The sequence below is a fragment of the Coturnix japonica genome, chromosome 5, assembly GCF_054131305.1.
Source record: "Coturnix japonica strain WE chromosome 5, WE-NBRP24, whole genome shotgun sequence".
Lineage (NCBI taxonomy): Eukaryota > Metazoa > Chordata > Aves > Galliformes > Phasianidae > Coturnix > Coturnix japonica.
The window spans coordinates 3,277,128-3,297,505 of record NC_140667.1 but is presented as its reverse complement, the minus strand read 5'-3'; the positions used below and the strand labels follow the sequence as shown (position 1 = coordinate 3,297,505).

General features: G+C 51.0%; 2 protein-coding genes across 12 annotated transcripts; both read right to left on the bottom strand.

Moving 5' to 3' along the window:
- Positions 1 to 53: 53 nt before the first annotated feature.
- SIGIRR (single Ig and TIR domain containing) lies at positions 54 to 4,695 on the bottom strand. 9 transcript variants are annotated; one of them, XM_015863344.3, is made up of 11 exons: positions 4,619 to 4,692; positions 4,124 to 4,384; positions 3,166 to 3,296; positions 2,439 to 2,625; positions 2,235 to 2,365; positions 1,916 to 2,056; positions 1,673 to 1,816; positions 1,450 to 1,552; positions 1,219 to 1,369; positions 749 to 923; positions 54 to 652 (listed from the first exon to the last, which is right to left on the bottom strand). In XM_015863344.3, exons 3-11 carry the CDS (start codon positions 3,170 to 3,172, stop codon positions 450 to 452), a joined length of 1,242 nt encoding a protein of 413 aa, XP_015718830.2. In that variant the 5' UTR covers positions 3,173 to 3,296; positions 4,124 to 4,384; positions 4,619 to 4,692; the 3' UTR covers positions 54 to 449. The 9 variants fall into 9 exon arrangements, with proteins under 9 accessions (XP_015718830.2, XP_085404244.1, XP_015718825.2 ...); XM_085548118.1 differs by having other exon boundaries at positions 743 to 923; positions 4,619 to 4,690; XM_015863339.3 differs by having other exon boundaries at positions 743 to 923; positions 3,166 to 3,279; positions 4,619 to 4,690.
- Positions 4,696 to 6,184: 1,489 nt separating this feature from the next.
- On the bottom strand, positions 6,185 to 18,707 carry ANO9 (anoctamin 9). 3 transcript variants are annotated; one of them, XM_032445163.2, is made up of 24 exons: positions 18,573 to 18,707; positions 15,361 to 15,426; positions 15,014 to 15,130; positions 14,766 to 14,902; positions 14,456 to 14,505; positions 13,860 to 13,918; positions 13,575 to 13,657; positions 12,456 to 12,590; positions 12,264 to 12,360; positions 12,013 to 12,073; positions 11,310 to 11,392; positions 11,093 to 11,197; positions 10,386 to 10,550; positions 10,262 to 10,298; positions 9,907 to 10,018; positions 9,595 to 9,652; positions 9,366 to 9,463; positions 9,002 to 9,168; positions 8,369 to 8,521; positions 7,917 to 8,064; positions 7,698 to 7,817; positions 7,451 to 7,544; positions 7,223 to 7,335; positions 6,185 to 6,779 (listed from the first exon to the last, which is right to left on the bottom strand). In XM_032445163.2, the coding sequence occupies exons 1-24, from the start codon at positions 18,576 to 18,578 to the stop codon at positions 6,752 to 6,754; spliced, it is 2,292 nt and encodes a 763-aa protein (XP_032301054.1). In that variant the 5' UTR covers positions 18,579 to 18,707; the 3' UTR covers positions 6,185 to 6,751. The 3 variants fall into 3 exon arrangements, with proteins under 3 accessions (XP_032301054.1, XP_085404231.1, XP_085404232.1); XM_085548105.1 differs by having other exon boundaries at positions 10,262 to 10,550; XM_085548106.1 differs by lacking the exons at positions 6,185 to 6,779; positions 7,223 to 7,335; positions 7,451 to 7,544; positions 7,698 to 7,817 and having other exon boundaries at positions 7,930 to 8,064; positions 8,983 to 9,168; positions 10,262 to 10,550.
- Between the last annotated feature and the right edge of the window lie 1,671 nt (positions 18,708 to 20,378).

The following is a 20,378-nucleotide window of genomic DNA, read 5'->3' as shown; positions in this document are numbered from 1 at the left end:
CACTGTGGAATCCACGAGTGTCACCCGTGTCCCTGCAGATGGACGAGACCCACTGGAACAGCAGCATTTTATTGCCACCAGGGTTTCTGCGGGGGAGAGGGTGACTGCTGCCTCAAGCAACTAGGGTAGGGGAAGGAGGTGCAAAGGGATGTAGGTGCGTGCTGCTTCTCCAAGGGCATCACCAATCCCAACGCTTGTCCATCAGGCAGGAAAAATGTCCCTTCTGCCCAGGGTGAGGGAGGAGGACCTACCACTCAAGGGTGCCCAGGTACTGTGAACAGGAGTGTTCCCCCGTGATGGCTTTCCACCATGGAGCATGTTACTAGGAGCCAGCTCCTCTCCTTCCAGCTTCATTTCTTCACTGTGCCTGGGATCCTGGAACCATGACCAGCGTCTATGCAATCCCACAGTGAGGATGCTGAAGTTCAGCAGCTTGGCTGTGGCTGTGTTCAGATGTCATCCTCTGTCACCAGGCAGTAGAAGTCTGTGCGGGCACCATAGTTACGTGAGCCCAGGTCGGAGACATCAATCTCAGATCTGTGGTTGTCCTTCAGCTGTGTGTCCTCCAGTGTGCCAGCAGCCAAAGCTGTGGGCCCCCCAGGACCACTGATGCGGGGAGGAAGGGGACTTCTGAAAGCATATCCACGGAGGCCTGGAAGGAGCAGAGAGGGGGTCAAGTGTTGGAGGAGGGGTCAGCCCAACCTTCGCACCCAAACCAGGAGTGGAGGTGTGTGACAAGGACCTGTACCCAGGTCTCCATCTGGGTGGGGGTCTCCCCGGCTGTCCAAGTAGCTGCTGTGCAGGATGAGCATGGGGTCCTTGTCCTCTTGGAGCTGGGTCTGTGGGTCCCCCATAGTCCCCCGGAAAGCCACCTTGCGTGGCAGGGCCAGGCACAGCTCCTTCCAGAAGTCTGACGATGGGGTCTGCATTGGGTGAGAGGGAGATGAGCTGCACTGGGCTGCAGAACAGCCCTGGACAGGCCTTGCAGCTGGGAGCTCAGCCAAGGTGAAGGCTGTGCTCTACCATGGCAGCATGCCCACACAGTGACGGAGAAACCAGCCTGACCTGCTGGAGAGCTGCAGCTCCCAGACTGGCCTTACAGTGTGAGCTGTGCTGCCCTGGTTTCCCTGGCCAGGGGACAGGTTCCTTCCTGTGCACATTTGGGATGTGAGTGTGCAGATCTGGAGACTGATATGAAATAGAGCACCAGGGTCTTACCATAGATCCTGCTCGCCAAATCAGCAAGGTGACAGCACTCCTGTGATGCTTCAGCAGGTTGATGGCAGGGTGTGAGATCTCCCGGTACTGGCTCTCAAAGACGATGAAAATGGGTTTCTTGGAAAGCTCCAGCAGCCTCCAGAGCCCTTCCCTGTGAGACAGGCGTGGGGCAGGAGGTGAGGAGCTGCCAGACCCTCTGTCCTAGAGGCAGGCAGGAGTGGGTTCATATACCTAAAGCTGCTGTTGCACCAGTCCTGCTCCAGGTATGCTACAGAGAGGACCACAATGAGACGCCGGCACCTGCTCACATTCATGATGAGGTCTGCTGATGGCTCTGTGTCAGGGAGAGAAAGCATCTTAGCCCCTTACTCAGTGCATCCTCTCCCCTCTTTGGGATTTGAGGTGCAGGTGATAGCACCGTCCCTCTGCCCAGTGCTATAAGGATGGTGCCTACCAGCATTAGGCAGGATGTTCTGCTCATCCAGGTAGAGCTTGTAGCCATAGCGGTTCTCCAGCTGTGGCTTGACAATGAAGTGGACAAACTTTCTGTCATCGGGTGAGGCGGCATGGGACACATAAGCATCATACAGCTTCCCATCTGTGTGGTTGGGGGGAAAAGGGGAGGTTAGTGCCAGAGAGGAGCCTGCCCAGGCCCAGAGGTAGCTCACCCTGAGGCTCTCCTTTGCTCCCTTCTCACCATTCATCTCCAGCTCGCCGTAGTGGTTCCTGTACCAGAGGAGCACGCTCAGACGGCATCTGATATAGAGCCCAGCCAGCAGCACCAGGAGGGCCAAGACCAACAGGGCAGCCAGCACTGCATTCACATGCCCTGCAACATCTGCAAAGGTAATGAAGAGCATGGCTGGTATCCCCAGTCCCAGCTTTCTGTGTTTCACAGCCCAGTGTGCAGCCATTCCTCTTACACCCGCTTCGTGACACCTATGGGGCCACCGCTGCCACCCCCATGCCAGAACCCTCCTTGTGTTTCCCAGGGCTGACTCCCAGTCCATTCCTACCCCCTCTCCGCAGGGTGAAGGTGGCTGTGGCGTTGCTGATCCAGCAGGCAAACACTCCAAAATCAGCATCCTGTGTGAGGTTGACCTGCAGGACGGTGGCAAGAAGGTGCTCTGATGCATTCTGACCAAGCCTAGGGGAGAGAAGGAGGGTGGGTTGGGCAACCCAGAAAGCCAGACGGACGAATTTTAGGGCAGGCTCCTTACCATGTGCTGTCTTGTCTGCTCTCACTTCCCAGCAACTGCCCATCCTTGGTCCAGATGGGGTCGGGCTCACAGTGCTCACCGACTGCCCAGCGCATGGTGCAGTTCAGCACAACCTGGCTTCCCAGGGCCAGCTCCAGTGTCTCATTTGCAGCTGGGGCAATGATTTCAGGAGGAACACTGCAAAAACCTGGAGGTACAGGGGGAAAGGGAAACCCTCAGGGGTCCAGATTCTGGCAAGGGGGAATCATAGAACTGATTCAATCATTAAGGTTGGAAAAGGTCTCTTAAGATCATCAGCCCACCCCCACCACAGTCATTAAACCCTGTCCCTAATTAGAACCACAGAATCATTAGGGCTGGAAAAGACTGATAAGATCATTGAGCTCTTCCTGCCCAACCCCACCATCCCCACTAAACCATGACCTCCAGTGGCATATCATGGTTCTCAAACACCTCCAGAGACAGTGACCCCACCGCCTCCCTGGGCAGTCTGTGCCACTGCATCACCTGCTATTTTAACCTGAGGCATGACAGCCCTGCTGCTATCCTGGCTTCCCCAGAAGAACAAGCTCTGCTGCCAGGGTCTGGTAGGGAGCAATGCTCTGCAGCAGGCTGGGCTGGTTTTGGGGGCTGGGAATCACTCCATAGCAGCAAGTGGGACCTGCACCGTGCTTGAGACTTGAGGGGCCCTTTCTGTCTGAAAGCACTTGAAGCATTGATAACCTACCTGCCATGGTGTGGTCAGAGGCATTCAGCTACCAGCGTTGTGGAAGGAAGGACCTGGTGTCCTGTTTTCTGTGAGGACAAAGTCCACCTTTTGCTGCCACGGGTTGGAGTGGGGCTGAGACAGAGGAGAAACTGGAATCTGGTTTAGGGTGTTGCTGCGAGGCCAAGGTGCAACCACAGCCCCCTGGTCATCCTGGGAGCCGCAGTCCTAAAGCAGACCTTCCTTTGTGCTGCGTGGCTTAGCTGTGGCACTGCTCCCAGCCCAATGGGCCTGTTGAAATTGTTAATTAAACCACAGGTTGCATTAGGAGGCACAGTGCTGCCCTGTAGCTGTGCCAAGGGACCATCCCTGGATGGCATTGCCTCTTTGGAAAGAGAGGCAGCAGGGAAGATAGCCCACACCTTGCCAATACATCACACTAGGAACAAAAGGTGAAGAAGAGCCTGGCTATGGGGTTGGGCTCTTCAGTCTCTGAACATCCGCAGAGCCCCCAGTGCGGGTATTGTGCCTGCTGGGAATAACAAGGATATCACCATACTGGTGTTTATGCAAGGCAGCACTACTGTAAACACATCCAGCTGGGGCCAGGAGGGATAAAATCTACCCTGGCTGCCTCTTTGTCCCAAAGCTTCTTCACTCCAGATTGCAAACGGGTTTGGAAATGATGACCTCCTGATTTTCCCCCAACACTGTGCCCGTGTTGTGGGGAAGGGGTAGATCTGCAACAGGGGATGGAGGTACCTCACCTCCCTTTGGCACAGCAGCCCCATCTCTGGGCAAAAACAGGGGTATCCCCCTGGAGGAAAGCCATGGGGAAAGCAAGGCAGGCAGGGAGGACGCAGCAGAGATGGAGACCAAGCAACTGAGCTTGTGGGCTTGTGGGGAGAGAGTAAGACCCTACTGACCCCACCCCAGACACCTCAACACAGAGTGGGAAGCAACGGAGAGCTGTGTTTACCTGCACGAGATCCCTCCAGACCTCCTGCCAGCCGTCTTCCCCCTGTGCCACCTGAGCTGGCTGCCCCACAAGTGCTTTCATTGGGTTTTTCTGTGTGCTTTTTTTTTTTCCCTTTAAGTTCTTCTTCCCTCCTCCTCCTCCTCCTCACCTCCCCTTCTTCAGTCCCTGCCCTTCATTGGGTTCCCCAATCGCTGGGTGCCAGGCCTGCAGGAGGGGTTGGCCATCCTTCTTTCCCTCCCAATGCTCCACCTCCACCTGAACCTGTGGGAGAGAGAGAAAAAAAACCACAACACACCTAAATAACTTCAGCTTTATGGGAGGGTACAAAGAGAAAGGAGCAAAATGGAGAGAGAAGGCAAGCCAAGCAACCTGCCAGCCTCAGGGAGCTGCATGCACAGCTCCTTGTAGCTGGAAGAGACATTGGGGTGAGACAAAACCTGCACCCGCTGTTTCTTTTTCTATGAACCTTTGCTGTTGTTTTCCTTTAAACCATACCTATTTATTCCGTTCAAAGGTCATTCAGTGCTCTGCCCCCAGCGCAGCTCCTTCTATCTGCATTCCATCAGAGGGCTGTTGAAAGCAAATTCCCATTGACGATGAGTTAAAGATTAACCCGGCATCAGGACTGCAGGGCTCAGCATTGTGCCCTCCCACCCCTTTAGGGCCACTGCAACGCCCTTAGTGGACAATCCTTCCTATTAGTTGTGCTCTCTAAACCGTTTACCTCCTTTATCCACACTACTGCACTCACTTCAATGTACGGACTGCAAACCCCAGTGTAAACCAGTTGGCTTTGTGGGATGATAAAGGATTGCACGGAACAAATGGCAAGGGCAGGGAGCTGGGGGCTGACTTAGCCTTCCTTGTTCATTAGAGCTATTCCTGTGGGCGGGTGAAAAGCGAGGAGTGGAGGTGATCTTGGTCACAGTGGTAAAGGACAAAACAAGCCAGAGGGCTTGTACAGCTCATTCTGCTTCCCTGCTTTATGCTTTGGTGCTCTGGGAGTGGGATTTTCATCCTTTCTGATTTTGATGCCTTTCTCTACAGTCCTGGGCTTGAGCTCAGAGGCACATCACCCCCAGAGTGTCACCTGCTGTCTGCTGCTTGTCCTGTCTGCAGTGGGACCTTAAGGAGCTGGCTTTGCATTCAGAGCCCCCATCAAAATCCTCTTGATCTGAAGCTGTCACTTTGTGCTATGCTGGAGCCTGAGACCCTGTCCTGCATCCTGCTGCTGAGGTGAGAGCACGCACTGCTTGGGTAGGAGGGTGGAAATGGCTGCATCGACATGAGCTCGCTAATAGCTGGTTCTTGATGCATTTAACAGCTTGAAGCTAATTAAGTTTGAGCTACTCAGAGCTGCCAGGTGGCTGCGTTCCAAGGCTATCAGTGAAACCAGGTTCATTTCCAAGTGTCAGAAAGGAGACCATCAATACAGGGTGAGGTGCCTCCTAGGAACAGATGCTTAATCACTGTCACTCTGCTCCTTTTCCACAGCAGGTGGTGGCTTTTTGCTGTGCAATCGGGGGCGAAGACTCTGCAGGTGTGGGACTTGAAGCGAGCCACAAGCAGTGTGGCCTCTTGTGACGTGCAGTGCTAAGAGCAGGTTTTATTATAGGAAGAAGCATCACCCTGTACATTTCTGTACAGGAATATCGCTCTTTACGCAGCAGGAGCTCAGGTGAACCTGACTTTTAATTACAGAACATGAGGGATCAGCCCTAATGAAGTAGTTGATCCTAAGCTGTGCTGCTTGTCTGCATCATTCCGACTTTGTATTGTGGCTGTGTCTCTGCTCACACACTTGCACAGTGGTGCCTGCTTAGCTCTCACATTCTATTCAGTGTATCCCCGCAATGCAATACAAGTGGCCACCTGTGGCTGTTTGACAGAGGAGGGGATGAAAGGATGGAGCTTGAGGTTAAACTTCAGAACTGGTTAAAGGATTTAGTTCTCATAAAGGCTCTTAGGTCAGCTTTGAAACTCTGATGGATTTGCCCCAGGGTTTACAAGGACTGTAACAGAGCTGGAAACTGAGCTGCAGTGACATGAGGGTCTGTCTGCTCGAGTCTGTACAGTCACTGTGTTTATTGGCCATTTTTTCTTGTAGTTGAGTTAAAGCGGATGCAGGGGCATGGCAGGGCCCTGTGCAAAACTCAAAGCAGAGGAAGAAGGGGGCAAAGTGCAAGGAAGAGTTGGAGAGGGAACCTGGAATGAGGTAGCCACTTTTTCCTGTGATGCCACATGGCACCTGAAGGCAATGACTGACATGGGAGCCAGATCACCTCCTGCAGTCCAGTGTCATGATCACCCAGTGACGGCTGGATGCTGCCAAACATGCTGAGCTCTCCGCATGGAGCTGAGGACTGTGGGGGAGCCTGGCTCCATTCTGCCAAAGCCCTTCCCCAGCTGCTGAGTGTGCTGGGAAGACACTGTTCCCATCTCTGCTGCCACTTTCTTCCTCTTTTTGGCTGGACCAGACATAAGCATCCTGCTCCTGTGAAGCTCATCGCTCCCCAATTCAAGTCCATGCTTGGTGACAGCCAGAGCAGGTGATTGTTTCTCTGGCTGTGCTGGCAGGCTGAGGAGAGGGGCTCAGGTCCATGTTTCACTTTCTTCCATTAGAGGAGGCTACACCTCAGTGGAGTACTCCATCATGCTGGGGGAGAAAAAAAAAGCGGGCATAAGGGTTTGGACTGTTTGAATTGGGAAGAAATAGGGGTGTGGGAACATTATTCAGAGTGGGAATAGGACCTTTTGCCAATTATAATTCATTGGCCTTGAGACACCTAAAAGCCAGGCACCTGGGCTGGTTAGTGATGCTACAGGCCTGGAGGGAGGTGGGCCCTCATCCACATGTAATGCAGCCCATCTTAAAATGAACATGTAGTGCTACAAGCCCCAGGTAGCAGTGGCTGGACTCAAAACTGAGGTAGAAGCTACATCCCAAAGGGAGATGGAGGATCTGCTCAGAGCCCAGTGTGCCTCTATCACCACCTGAGGTGGTGGTGGGTATTGGCCCTAATGTGGGGTTCTGGTGTGAACTAATCCTACACTCAGTCCTGCATAGTAACCCTGAGCACCTCCTGGAGCATTACCCACCTCAGTTCTTTCCGAAGGTTGTTGTGCTTTTCATGCAGAAGATGATTCTTAACTGACAGAGGCACATCAGGGACATACCAGGCTGCAATCAGTTTGACGCACAGAGCCACATGCTGCAGGATACAGATGGAGTCACCATGGCAGTGGGGAGTTCCCAGGGCCACTTAACATACCAACATCATCCCATTGGCCTCAGCCTCCTCCCTGGCCAACTGCCCTGACACTCACCTCAAATAGGATGAGGAAGGCAAGCCGAGCTGCAAAGACATGCCAGAACTGGACAGTGTAGCTGTAGTCTTCATCATTCCTGTAATCCCGGTACCTGCAGCAGAGCCCTCTCAGTGCCAGCCCCTCTCCTTGACAGGTATTATTCCCTCCACCAGGGTCTGAGAAGAGCTCTGGTGCCTTTACACACAGGGTAGGATGCCATGGTGAGGGGCTGACAGGGATGCTACCAAGCACAGATTGCTGTTACCTGCATGCTGTCGTCCCATTCTTGACCAAATCTAAGATCTCTGTGGCCAGATTTGTGTCTGGCTCAAAGTGCTTGATATGAAAGACAGAGAGGCTGTGGTTGATGTAGCCAGTCGAGCAGCTGCAGGGGGAAAAGAGCACATCAGCCCAGTGTTGAGGTGAAGCTCCTGCTTTGTGGTCATGCTGAGGGAGCATGCAGGGTCAGAACAGCCACACTCACTCAATAGCAGTGTTGTTTTCTTTCATGCAGGGGCTGTATGTGTACTTGTAGACCTGCACAGGAATGAAGTCTGATGTGATGGCAATCACCAATCCATTCCCGATGACAGCCAGGATGCCGATGGCTTCCAGGACCTGCAGCCAAATTCCTGCAGGAGAGGAGAAGGTTGGTGATGCATATCAAAGGATACAAATGCAGCCCCAGTTCAGGAACAGGGTGGCACAGACAGAAGACTGGATCAAGGAAGGAGAGCTCTGAAGTTGTCTGAAAAGTCTGAAATTGCTTCTCCTTCCCCAGTCCACAGCTCTCCAAGTGCTTTGCTATCTCCACAGTCAAGCATGCATCCCAGCAAAGAGATGTTCAAGACCCCTTCAGATTGGAAGGGACTTAACATCCCTGTGATCACACAGCACCATTTGTACAAGCAGCAGTTCTCATGGGCTCCATCTCACCAATGTCATTGGCCTTCCTGGGCACCATGCGCCGGCGCAGCCGCATCATCTTGATGGCATCCAGGCGGATCTCGAAGAGGTTGTTGAAGAATGCCAGCAATGGGGCCAGGGGAAAGGCAGCAACAAAAATGGTGGTGAAGCTGTACTGGATCACTGTGGAGGGGAAAGATGCTGGGTGCTGGTGTGGAGCCACCATGGAGGGGACACCTCCCAGGGGCTCTGCTGTCTGGGTTTGTCCTGTTTTGTGGCTTGTGTCAGAGGGAATTTTCAGGATTGAAAGGGGAGATAAACCTGTCTTGGGAACCTCATACCCCCATAGGAGACACACACCTCTCCCAAGGGCTACCAGAGAGTGGGATCTTCGGGGCATAGTGGTTGAGCTAGCCAAGCAGAGGGAACACCCTGGGGTTACAGCCAGCTCCTTGACACTCTTCAGAGGAGAGAGGAAGGTCCCAGGCAAGGTACCAAAGACAACAAGGGCTCTCTCTTGCTTCAGGAATCATCTCCTTAGTGGGGCTGGGCATGGAGCTGAGTCTCAGCACTCTCCCTTGCATTGTGCTCTCCCCACTCAAGGAGGACACACGGCACTGCACACAGCATCCTGCCTTGCTCACCCTCTCCTCCCGTACGTACCCATCTCCAAGAATTCATCAAACAAGCTGAAGATGTTGACTTCGTTGAGTTGATAGTTGCTGAGCCACTGCTTTTTGCAGGGGTCCTCAACCTCCTCCTCCTCCCCCAACACCAGGTGTTTCTTCTTGGGACGCTTCTGCCTCTTGCGTATTTTGTGGGCTAGCCAGCTGCAATGGGAGGGAGAAATTTGTACTGCTGCCTGCAGAGGATGGCAGGGATGGCAGGAGCAGCCCTGGAGACCTGAGATGGGGAAAGGGAGGCAATATTGGCCTGAAGGCCAGGGTTACTCTCAGTAAGAACTGGGAAGCTGTCCTGCATAGTCAAGAACACCGGCAAGCACTCCAAAGGCTAGAAGAAGGCTTACGGGACAAGGTACTCCACCACATTGCTGATGGTTTGCTTGAGCATCATGATGATGGCCATCTGGATGAAGAGGTCGGTGATGCAGCCGCTGGGGTGGCACTGCAAAGGGATGAGAAGAGATGGTTCTGAGGGGCTGTCTGGACAAGCTGGGATTTGGTTGTGCCTTGCTGGGCAATGGGGAAAAGCAAGGTAGGGGTTATGGTATGGAGACAGAGGATTTTGTCTCTCACCTCCTCCAGCCTCCACTTGCCAGCAATGCGCACATAGTTTCCTGGGTGGCCATTGATCCTGAGTAGGGAAGCAAGAAGAGATATCTGTTGAGCCTTACCTGTGACTCCTCTCTGGATGAACAACCAGCTGTAGGATGGAGGACACCATCCTCTAGGTATTAGCCTAGACAAAGGGCTTCTCCCATCCACCATGTCCTTGGAGAAAAACCATGGCCCTGCTGAGGTTCCAGATGGCTTACTCCCCATCTGCCAGATGCTCTGGGGAGAAAAGTAGATGGACTGGGGTCTCCTTGGACCCCTATCACCACTCACCTCCCCAGAAAGAAAGCAATGTAGATGAGCGAAGAAAAGTTCGTCAAAAACTGGAAGATGAAGATCTTTATGGTAAAGTTGTTCTCGCGCTGGGAGAAGGTCCGTGGTTTCTCTGGAGACAGGAGCAGGGTGTTGATCACACAGAGATGGAACCTTATCCCACTCCCCATGGATCACATGGCAAGAACTGCCTGGTAGATGCTTTGTGGTTGTGGAGGAAGGAAAGAAGCCACAAGACTGGCTGCATTTGAGGACAAAGGGGGAACTGCCCTACAGTCCTTTTCTTTGGTGGAGGTACCACCGGGCAGCTTGGTGCTGTGGGGTCTAAGTGGGGGCAACCCCCAGTTTCCCTTACCCAGATCACAGAGAAAGAGGGCCACACGCCTGTTGATCTGCAGGAGAGAGGTGTAAAACAAGAAGGGGAAATTGATGATGGAAAAGGACAAAACCCACTGCCCACCCCGTGCTGCAGTCTCCACCTTGGTCATGATGACAATGGTAATGTAGTGCAGCACAGCTCCTGTCATCACTGCCACCAAGTTAGCCTGCTCACGGAAGAACTCGGAGTCACTCTGGGTGAAGAGAGCCGTGGCGACCACCCGATAAATGACAAGTGCATGGGCGATGCCAATCAGTACAACAATCTGTGGAGGAGGGCAGTGGAGAGGTGAGAAGCAAGGAGGGGAGGACGTGCTCCATCCTGAATGAGTGCTTCAGAAACTGGCTCTCTTCACCAGAGCTCATCTGGATGTGGCCTCAGGTGCAAGCCAGTGCTTTTCAGTGATGGATTAGATGTTCATAATGCAGACATTTTTACCTCTACTTGTTATCCCCTAAGGAGAAAGGACAATGTCAATGTGTATGGGAAATTGGTAATCACAGCCTGAACCTCTGATTAATCAGCTGAGGAGAGTGTTGGGTCAGCTCTGGGAGCACAGGTGAGAGTGATTTACTTGAATCCACCTCCTATAGACCTCATTTAAGGGCTGACCACCACTAAGGCAGCATCTCTTGGAGATTGCTCCTTGGTGGAGGGTGTCTCAGTGTTTCCCAGCAGACTGAAGGCTTCCATACTGGTAAGTTTTTCCTGTAAATAACTTTTTGGATATTTACTACCATCTTTATGTTATTATTACTGTACACAAGGGTTTGCCTCTTCCTACCCTAAGTTCTTCCTGGCACCTACCATGAGCAGAACCAAGAGGAGCACAATGGTGCTGCGAAAGTAAGAGTGCCGATACCGCCGAGGTTCATGCTGCAAATTGTTGATCAGCTCCATAGCCAGCTCCTCCTGAAGAAGAATAGAAAAGTCTCTCTCTAAATGGTAGTGTGGAATGATCAGAGCCACAGGATGGGGCTGAATGTCCAACAGTATGATAAGTCCTGATTGAGGACATTCTTACCTCATCCTCATCCCATCCGTACAGCTCCCAGTTGGTGACCACTTGGGCTCTCTGCCTCTTCCATAACTCCAGGAACACAGTGGCTGCAGAAGGAAAGGAGATAGCTCTAGATTATTAGAATTCATCCCTCCATTCCTTAGAGCAGGCTGGACTGTCATGTAACCTTCTAACTGAATGGCAAATCAGCCTGCACTTTGCCCATGAAAGACAAGCAGCCACCTCTGTGTCTCTGCAACCAGAATGCACCTGCACCCCAGCATGGCTACACCTGTGCAAATCCATTTGCAGTCAGCTCTTCTTTTAATCTGGATTGGCCTTCCTAAGCTTCTTCCTGTGTGTATCAACCCATAGTGATAGGCAAGTTTATGTCTGCAGCTGGCTCAGGCTCAGATCTGAGACCTTGTTGATGCGACATCCAGCTCAGGATTGGCTGTTGGGTGCTCTGGAGAAGGTTGTAGTGGGTGAAGGATGAAAGCTCTCAAGCAAGGAGTGTTTCAAAAGCAGAAGAAAATTGCTGGGGTAATTTTTATCCCTTGTGTTGTCTGCAGGGGGAGCTGCTGTCCCTGAAAGTAAAGGAGCTAAGGACTAAAAAGTCCCTGAATGATGAACCAAAGCTATGTTGGTCCCATTTCCTTCCAGCTGCTCTTCCCATAAACCATAATGGCAGGCTCTGTGTACTTGGCACTGAGATACTGACACCTACCCCAGATTGCCATGAACATGGCAAACACAACTGTTCCCTCGTTGTCAATCATGTGAGTGACCTGGAGAAGATCAGGGAAGAATGTGATGGGGTCAGCAGGCATTTAGTCATCTTCTTGTGGTGGAGGTCTTCAGCATGTTGTAGCCAACGTGCAGGGGTGGCTTTTCTTTCCAGTGGTGTGGGAACAGCACGAGCTGGGAGTGTTTCTCCATCCTTTATCTTGAGCCTGTCTTGGGAAGGGGGATACCTACCCTGGCATACGTGCAGGTGTCAGAGAGCAGCCAGAATGGGCACTTCTGGTCACAGAGTGGGCACATGATGGTGTCATTGGCTTCACAGATCTCCTTGCTAGAGTGAAAGGGGTGGAGGGAAGCAACAGCAAGTAGCATGCAGAGCAAAGGCTCATGAATGGGGTGTGCATTTGGCTTTCTCCACTTCCTTACCTCACCTGGCTGGAATTGAAAACAGTAATCCCAGCCACAAAGACCACCAGTCCAACTGCTGCAGCAAATCCCAGCAAGTAGGTGTACCAGCCGAGCCAGGCAAAGTAGAGGGCCACCTTCTCACCAAAATAGCATCTGGAAGAAAAGGTGAGACTTACTTTGGGGATCTTTCACCCCCAAAAGAGATACCAGCAGTTCTATCTGCATGTCTGGGGGTTGCATTGGGATCACAAGAGGCAGTCCAAATTATTGAACTTCAAGAGGCAGTCTATTTCCCTTCAACACTTTCATTTCATTCTTATGACAGCATTATTTCAGTTCAGTGTGGGTAAGGGTTGGATACATGGGTAAGAAATGACAGTGATGGACCTGATGCCCCTTCTATATTCCAAGGAATTAACATCCTACCTGCAGTCAGAAGTGCTGCTGTGCTCCCCAGCCTATGTAAGAAAACAATTTTTACTCAGCCCCTTAATCTTTTTGAGACAGCAACAGGTCATGTCGACCTTAGAAAGGTGTTCTGTGGAGGCATCAAAGCTCCCTGCTGCTCCTGCTGGACTTTTCAACTGTAAGAAACATTTAACAGTAGAAAATGCATCTCAGCATTTTATCTCCCTGGAAGAGCTCACTGAAAAGCTCTTAAAGCAGCATATTATTTCTGCCTTTCTTCTCCTGGCCATGGAGAGTTAGTTTTTCTCCCTCTTTAAAAGAGATGTGCTCTTCCCTGTGTGTTAATGTGCTTATATAGGCCCCTTGTTGCCTTTAATGTCCCAAACTCAGCCTCAGGCTGAACGTGTTCACTGGTGCGCTGTTCTCATCTAGCCTTCCTTTTGAATGTGGGAGCTGGTGGTTGGAAATGAAAGAGGCTAATTAAAAACCGTGCAAATGCGGGGGTTGTTTCTGCAAGATTAGCAGATGGAGTGTGGTGCCATGGGATACCCTTTAGGCTAAGAACTTTGCAAGCTGCAGAAGAGGCCCAATACATGTGAAAAGGGTGAGGTACAAACTAATGATTGAAAATTAAAAACTATAAAGAAAATCACAACACAGGAATGTGTGAAGGGTTTCAGGTGGGGTCTCTTGGCTAGATGAATCTGCTGTGACTCTTCTGCCTGTTACCTGATCTTCTCAATTGGCTGCTGGCAAAATATATCTCTCCAGCGGGCCCATTTCTCCTTCAGGAATTCCCTTACCTCTTCTTTCTGGAGAAAAGAGAAGTCACTAAGACACACAGGAATATTAGGGCAGCCTTAACACCCAGCCCTGCTGCCAAACTGCCATTAGGAGCCCTTCATCCGGGTACATTTTGATACAGCCCCATTCACCCTGAGCTCTCTCCCACTTCGTCTGGCTCCTCTGCTTCTCATGGCTTTTCCTCCCAGGCACCCATGTGCTTGGCCTCACCTCATGCAGTGGAAATGCTGCCTCAAAGACATTCTTCTTCATCAGGTCACGCAGCTTCTCTGGTAGCAGGTGGAACGGGAAAGATTAGTAAGACAAAGAATTTCTCTCTCGCATGCTTTCTGACGGGCAAAATCACCCCGAAGCTTTTTGGGGAGGCAGAAAGAAATGCCTGGGAGAGACTGAGCTACTCAGAAGGGATCAGCAGTAATCCCTGTCGTGCTGCTCAGCCAGGCTGCTGCAGGCTGCACTGGGGTTGAGTGAGCCAGGTAGGCAGGTCCCTAGAGACAGCAGGAGAACCAGCACCCTTTCTACATCCCCTGCTCATCTCAGAGTGCTGGAGAAGGACAAGCATTTTTGGAGACACAGAAGAATGGCACTGGGCTTGGTGAGAGGGCTGCTGGTTCCTGCAGTCCAAATTTCCCAGCCTTGGGGACGGAGAAGCAAAATTCACCTTCCAGAGCTGCATCCTGGCTCTCTCCTCTTTTCAGGGGTGGGATGCCTAACACAGGGCAGGAGCTATGCTACCAGTACAGACTGCACATCGCCTTGGAGATAAAGGGGATGGATGTTTAGGCCTGCTGGCCCCACTCCCTTACCAAGGTCGGGTGTCACTGTGTTATGCAAGATGAAGTTCACGATCCGTATCCTGAACAAGGAGAAACTGGGGTTAGAAGCAGCTCTGCGGATACAACCTAATGTTGTAGCCCTGGAGAGCTGGGCACCAAAATCCAGAGAAGGAAGTGGGGAAGAAATGGGGAGCTGGCCGCCTTGCACCAATAGTGGAAGGTGGTTTTCTGCGGAGAAGGAAAACCCTGGCACAATTGTGAACTGAGACAGAAAATGGGTACTGGTGTGGAGGTAAGGGACTGCGAGGTCTAGAAGCCAGTAGCCCAGCTCAGCACCCACCTGGTGGTCACTGGTATGTCCCGCTGGGCATTGAGATCTTGCAGCCTGCTGTCAGGGTTCCTCAAGAGCCACTGGTATTTCCGGAAGAAGTGTTTTGGGGCACGGACACCATAAAATAGCTTCCTGTCCTCAATTTTCTAGTGGTTAGAAAAGAAAGGCTAGTAGAACAATGTGGTCAGAGAAAGAGTTCTCTCAGCAGCCCAAACTAGTCTATGATCCTAGGTTACCAAGTGACTGCTGCCTCTTACCTTGATGATGAACCCCTTCTTGCTCAGCTCATCCAGGAACTTCTTCCTCTTGATCTCTTTCTCACTGCCTGTTTGATGGATGTCACTCACAAGGACAAAATCCCACTTCTCTTCATCCTGCCCATGGAGAATACCAGGGAATTAATGGTGTTGACAAGCAGAGAGCTCTCTCTTAGCTCTCAAAGGTTTGAACCTTCATCATGCCTGTGTAGAGGGGTTCTGGGGACTGAGAGTGAAGGTGAGGATGGGGAAACTGAAGCAGCTGCTGCCCTAACAGCTCCCCCTCAAAAAAATTCCACATTTTTGAGCTCTGAACTCCCTCTGGGTACAGCCAGAGCAAAGCTTACCATGAGGGCAAATGGGTCTGAGTCTTCGAAAGGAAAACTTCTCCAGGGAGTCAACAGAATTTCCTCCTGTGGAAGAGAAAAGCAGCAAAGAGTTCAGTGAGCTCCTTGGGAGATTCCATACCAGGAAACAGAGCAAACTTCTCTCTATGAATATCTGATTTATATTGTGATACTTGCAGTACATCAAAAGAGACAGAGCCCGTGTAAGTAAAATTGCACTATAACCCAAGATCAAGGTCTTCCTGGCCAGTTTTCCTTTCCCAGGTGCCACAAGTGGATGCCAGGGGAGGAGAGTAAGAGCAGGCATGTCAGAAACCTTTCCCCATACACTTCCAGCCTAATTATGCACCCAAGTGTTGCTGTTCTGAGGGTGTTGCTGTGGAAGTAGTTGCTCTCTGCCAAGGATGATTTTCCAGCCCAGGGTGCTCCTCTATAGAGAGATGCTGTAGGAGTACACTTGGGTGGCCTGGTCCTGGTGGTGGGTGCCCGAAACTGGAGCACATCAACTTTGAAACCACTTTGTCCCTATCCTCTCTTCTTGGCTTCCCTGATGTGATCTCACCCTGCTCCTACAGCCACAGTTGCTGCTTCGGCAACAGGAGGTTAATCCTAGCAGTCTTCAGTGGGTTGGCAAAAGCGTGCTGGGCTTCATATCTCAGTGAGTGCAATGAGCTTAACAAAGATCTGCTCTGATTTTTTTTTAATTGTTTTGCAGTTCTTTGGTGTGACTCACACTGCGGGCCCCACAAACAGTTATTCTGCTGTTCCCAGAGGCATGGTGTTGCAGAAGGAGCTGCCAGGAGATGGGGATATCATCAGCCAGCATTGCCACCAAAGGCTTTGTGACTGTAATAACAGTGGCCAGACAGACAAGTTCATCCAGCTGTAATCTCAGGAGTGGAGAGGTGGTGGTGCAACCAAGTCCTGTAAAGCCTGGATCTCAAGCTTTCACTGAGGAATGAGGCCATGGGAGCAGGTGAGACTGGGATGAGGAAAGGGCTGAAATACCCTGTGAAATCCTTTCTTGCATGGAGCTGGGGCCTTGTCTTCACTCAAAGCAGAAAAGCAGTGGGGAGACTGAGACAAAGCAAGATTTGAGAAGACAAGCATGCTTTTGAGTGGGAGAAATGGGTTTGGACACAGGTCAGTCTTCCCCGCTGGGTAAGCACCTGGATCATAGAATTGTAAAATCACAGAATCTTTATAGTTGGAAAAGGCCTCTGAAATTACTGAGTCCAACTGCTGGCCCACCCATACCGTGTCCCTAAGTACTACATCTCCATGTTTCTTGAACACCTCTGCGGATGGTGATTCTACCATCTCCCTGGGCAGCCTGTGCCAATGCATTACTCCTCTCTCTGAGTAGAAATTGTTCTTAATATTCAATCTGAACCTCCCCTGGCATAACTTAAGATCATTCCACATAGCACAGCAGCTTTTCCCGTCCTTGTCACAGAGGCCTCTTTGTGCACAAGAGTCCCAAAAGGCTCTGCCCCAGCTGCTGCTGCTCTGTTGCTGGCACAGATGTAGCCTGGCAGCATCTCTCTGTAGCTTGCCTTGTCTTGTCCCTGCCTGGCTGGTTTGACAGTTTGACTTCATGATCCTAGAGGATTTTTCCTACCTTAATGATTCTCAGTGTCATTCTGCGCAGACTGTATGTAGCATCTGCCAGCCTTTCAACTTCACCACTGATCTCTACAATGTGGTGGTGGAAACCCTTTTCTGGCTGGTTTAACGGTGCTCCTGGATACACCTCTATATGGCTGTTCCCCTGGTGCTAACACCCACATCTGTTCTGCCTGTTCTCAGCACTGGACCTACAAAGCTTCACTGCAGCATCCTTTCTCTATCAGCTCTAATGCTGTAATGAGGCTGGTCTCTTGGACCTGATGCTGCCAGATTCTGCCTCTGCTACTGCATGCACCTACTCTGCAGGAGCCCAGCCCTTGTATGAGATAGATGGGGCTTGTGTGAAGGGGCAGCTGTAGAAGGCAGGTAATTGGGACCGCTGGGACTCTCACACCTATGTTGGCTTTTTTTTTTTACCCAAGGGACTGGTAACACTACCTGATGATGGCTGCTTTGCTCTGGCAGCACAAGGCAGCCCCATGTGCAGTCAAGGCTCTAAAGTGGTTGTATAAACCATGGACTCTAATCCTTACTATCAAAGAGGATGTTGCCCATTTAGCCTTTTTCTTGCCCAGTGTTTGGAGCAGGGTTGGAGGTGTACTGTGCCAAACTGCTCGAGAAGCAACCTGCACAATGAATGGTGCTTTAATATCAAGGAGGGTTTGTGTGCTCAAAGTTTCTCTCTTGCTATATCAGTGGGTCCTTGTCCCTTTGTATCCTTATGCTCTGTGCAAGAACTTTGCTCGATCCTTTAGGGGTACCCTTCAGTTGGGAGTGTGGTCACAGTGCCAGTGACTGAAGCAAAGGATCTGAATGGGATCCAGCACCCCTGTTTTCCTTCCCCACCATAGATAGGCGAGAGGTTGCGTGGTTCCTATCACACACATGGCAATGACCAAACTGATAGCTTATCTTGGGGATGGTTCTTACCAGTGCTTCCTGTGCCCTCCTCCCTTGCCCTAGAGCGCTTCTACCTTGCCTCATATTTTCCTAAGAAATTTGACAGTCTTTAATTGAACAGATAGCATACCTGTGCTGTTACTAGCTGTCCCAGTCATAGAGTTTGCCTGGCTTTCTGAATAACAGAAACTGTGCCTTTGCTTTCAGGTTAAAGGAGAAGGGGAATTGGAACGAGATGATCTTTGATGTCCCTTCCAACTCAAGCCATTCTATGATTCTGTAATTCCATGAAAGTTTTCTTGAAACAAAACCAACCACCCCTCTTTGATCTGCCCACTGATAGCTCTGAACTGTGGCACAAACATGCAAAGCCCCACTGCCCTGAACCCACCGTGCCTTTGGGGAGCTGGCTGCTCAGCTCTGCCTCGTGCTGCAGGTGCTATGGAATACTGCAGACCAAGCATGATGCACTGCTTTCCCCATCACACCTTCATGGTGAGAATGAAAGCATTTGCTGGAAAGAGAAACTGAAGCTATGTGGTACGTTTTGAGCACCGTAGGGCTGAAAGCATTTGAGTGGTAGAGCTCAGAGCTTAAGTTGCGCCAAATTTCCAAGATACAGGTGGCTCCAAGGTGCTGAAAAATAAGCTGTTGGCAACTGCTGGCCATTTTTTGTTTCCTACCTGCATTGTGAATTGGAATCTTTCTCTTCCTCTGCTCTCCTTTTTTCTCTGATCTGTCTGACAGGCTGAGGACAAGCTGAGAGGCTCCCAAAGTTTCAGGGTTTCGTTGCAGTGTTGTTACTCTGCCTGAGGTTGCATGTGAATGGAGCGTTGCCTTTGACTTCCGTGTGGGCCTCCCTCCTGCCCTGGGAGGGAGCTGCCTCTGCCTAGCAATGGGCAGATAGCGAGGAGGAGGAGGCGAGGAAGTTGCCCTTCACCCTTGCTCAAAGGAGTGGCAAGCCCAGTACCGCCCAGCAGTGTAGGCAGGGAGTCCTGTGGTGTCTGCCTTCGCAGCTCCTCTTGCCAACAAAGGGAAAACAATGAGACCACTCCATCCTCATCCTCTGTGCCATCCTCATCCTCTGCCCAAGCCTCTTGCTGTGTCCTGTGAATGCTCCCAAATGGGGCTGAAAGGAGGAGGGAAGGATCAGCACAAGTTCTAAAAAGCATTACACTATTTCTTACAAAAGGTTGGGGGGGGGGGACACTAAACCTAAAATTATCTTCTTCATTCTTGGAGTTGAACCTTGAGGTCCATGGGACAGATGGGGTGAGAGCAGCACCAGCTTTGAGAAGAGTCAGGGAGGAGCTTTTGAGCAGCCTAGCAGGGAAAAGAGGCAAAGCACTAGTTTTCAGGTAAGCAAGAAGCATCTCCGCTGTGGTTTCTCCACTTGAATACAGCCTTCTTCCTCCCTACTCTGGCTGGTGACACACTGTGCTCTTCTCCACTTCCATTTCCCTATCTGGTCTTCAGAAAGCACAGGGAAAAATTGGCTTCCTGGAAGAGCCAATACATCTTTTTTTTGTTGCATCTCACTGGGAGCTGGTGCTTCTTTCTTCCATATGTAATAGCACTGTTGTGTGAAGGCATTAAGATCACGTGCTAAAGGCTACAGGAACTTCTCTAAGTATTTTACAGCCCTTAAGGACAAGTATTCCCTCCCCCATGGATGAGGAGGGGAGCATCTAAGTGTGCCCTGAATGTTCCCCTAGCCACGTAGGACTCCTGTCTCCCTGCTCCTTAACATCACTTCTATTAGATGGGATTAACATCAGCATGAGTGCTTGAGCCTCTGCTTTCCTGATCGCATTTATATTGAGATGCTCACTGGAAATTATAACCAAATAACTGAGAGCTGCTTTTCTATGATCACAAAGGCTCATTTCATCCAGACCTCAGGCATGGAGCAGCTTTAACTCTCTTCTTACAAAAAGGGCCAGACAAAAGGTTATGTATAAGCCTTGTCTGATAGCTCTCCCTATATCTGTTTAGTTGTTGTTTAGTTTCTGGGCTAAGAGCTGGGGGTTTTCCTCTGCTCTCTGGATGCATCAATGTGGGTAGCTCTTAAATAAAATGAGTCCTGGGGGGGATCTGGTGCATTCTGTTAGGCTGTTAGGGAATGCAGCAGGCATTGCTTTCCCCCGGCAATGTTGCTGTGTAGCTTTGCCAAGCGCCTTAAACACACTATGAATCAGACCTCCAATTATTATCTTTTTGAAAAGATCCACTTTCTGCACTTCTAGCATGTTTAAAACCAAGGGCAAAGCGAGGGAAGGAGCGGGCAGACCTTTACCCTCCTAGAAGTGATCCATAGGGCTGGCCAGGAGGGGCAAAGCACCTCAATCACCAGCTGCTCTCCACGGGTGTGGGAGAACACGTGTGTGTTTACACGAGGAGAGAGTAAACTCTTGTCAGATAGGATTGATTGCGCTTTCCACATCTCCCGACAGGATATCAAAGACCTTTGCAACTTGAGAACTGCTGGG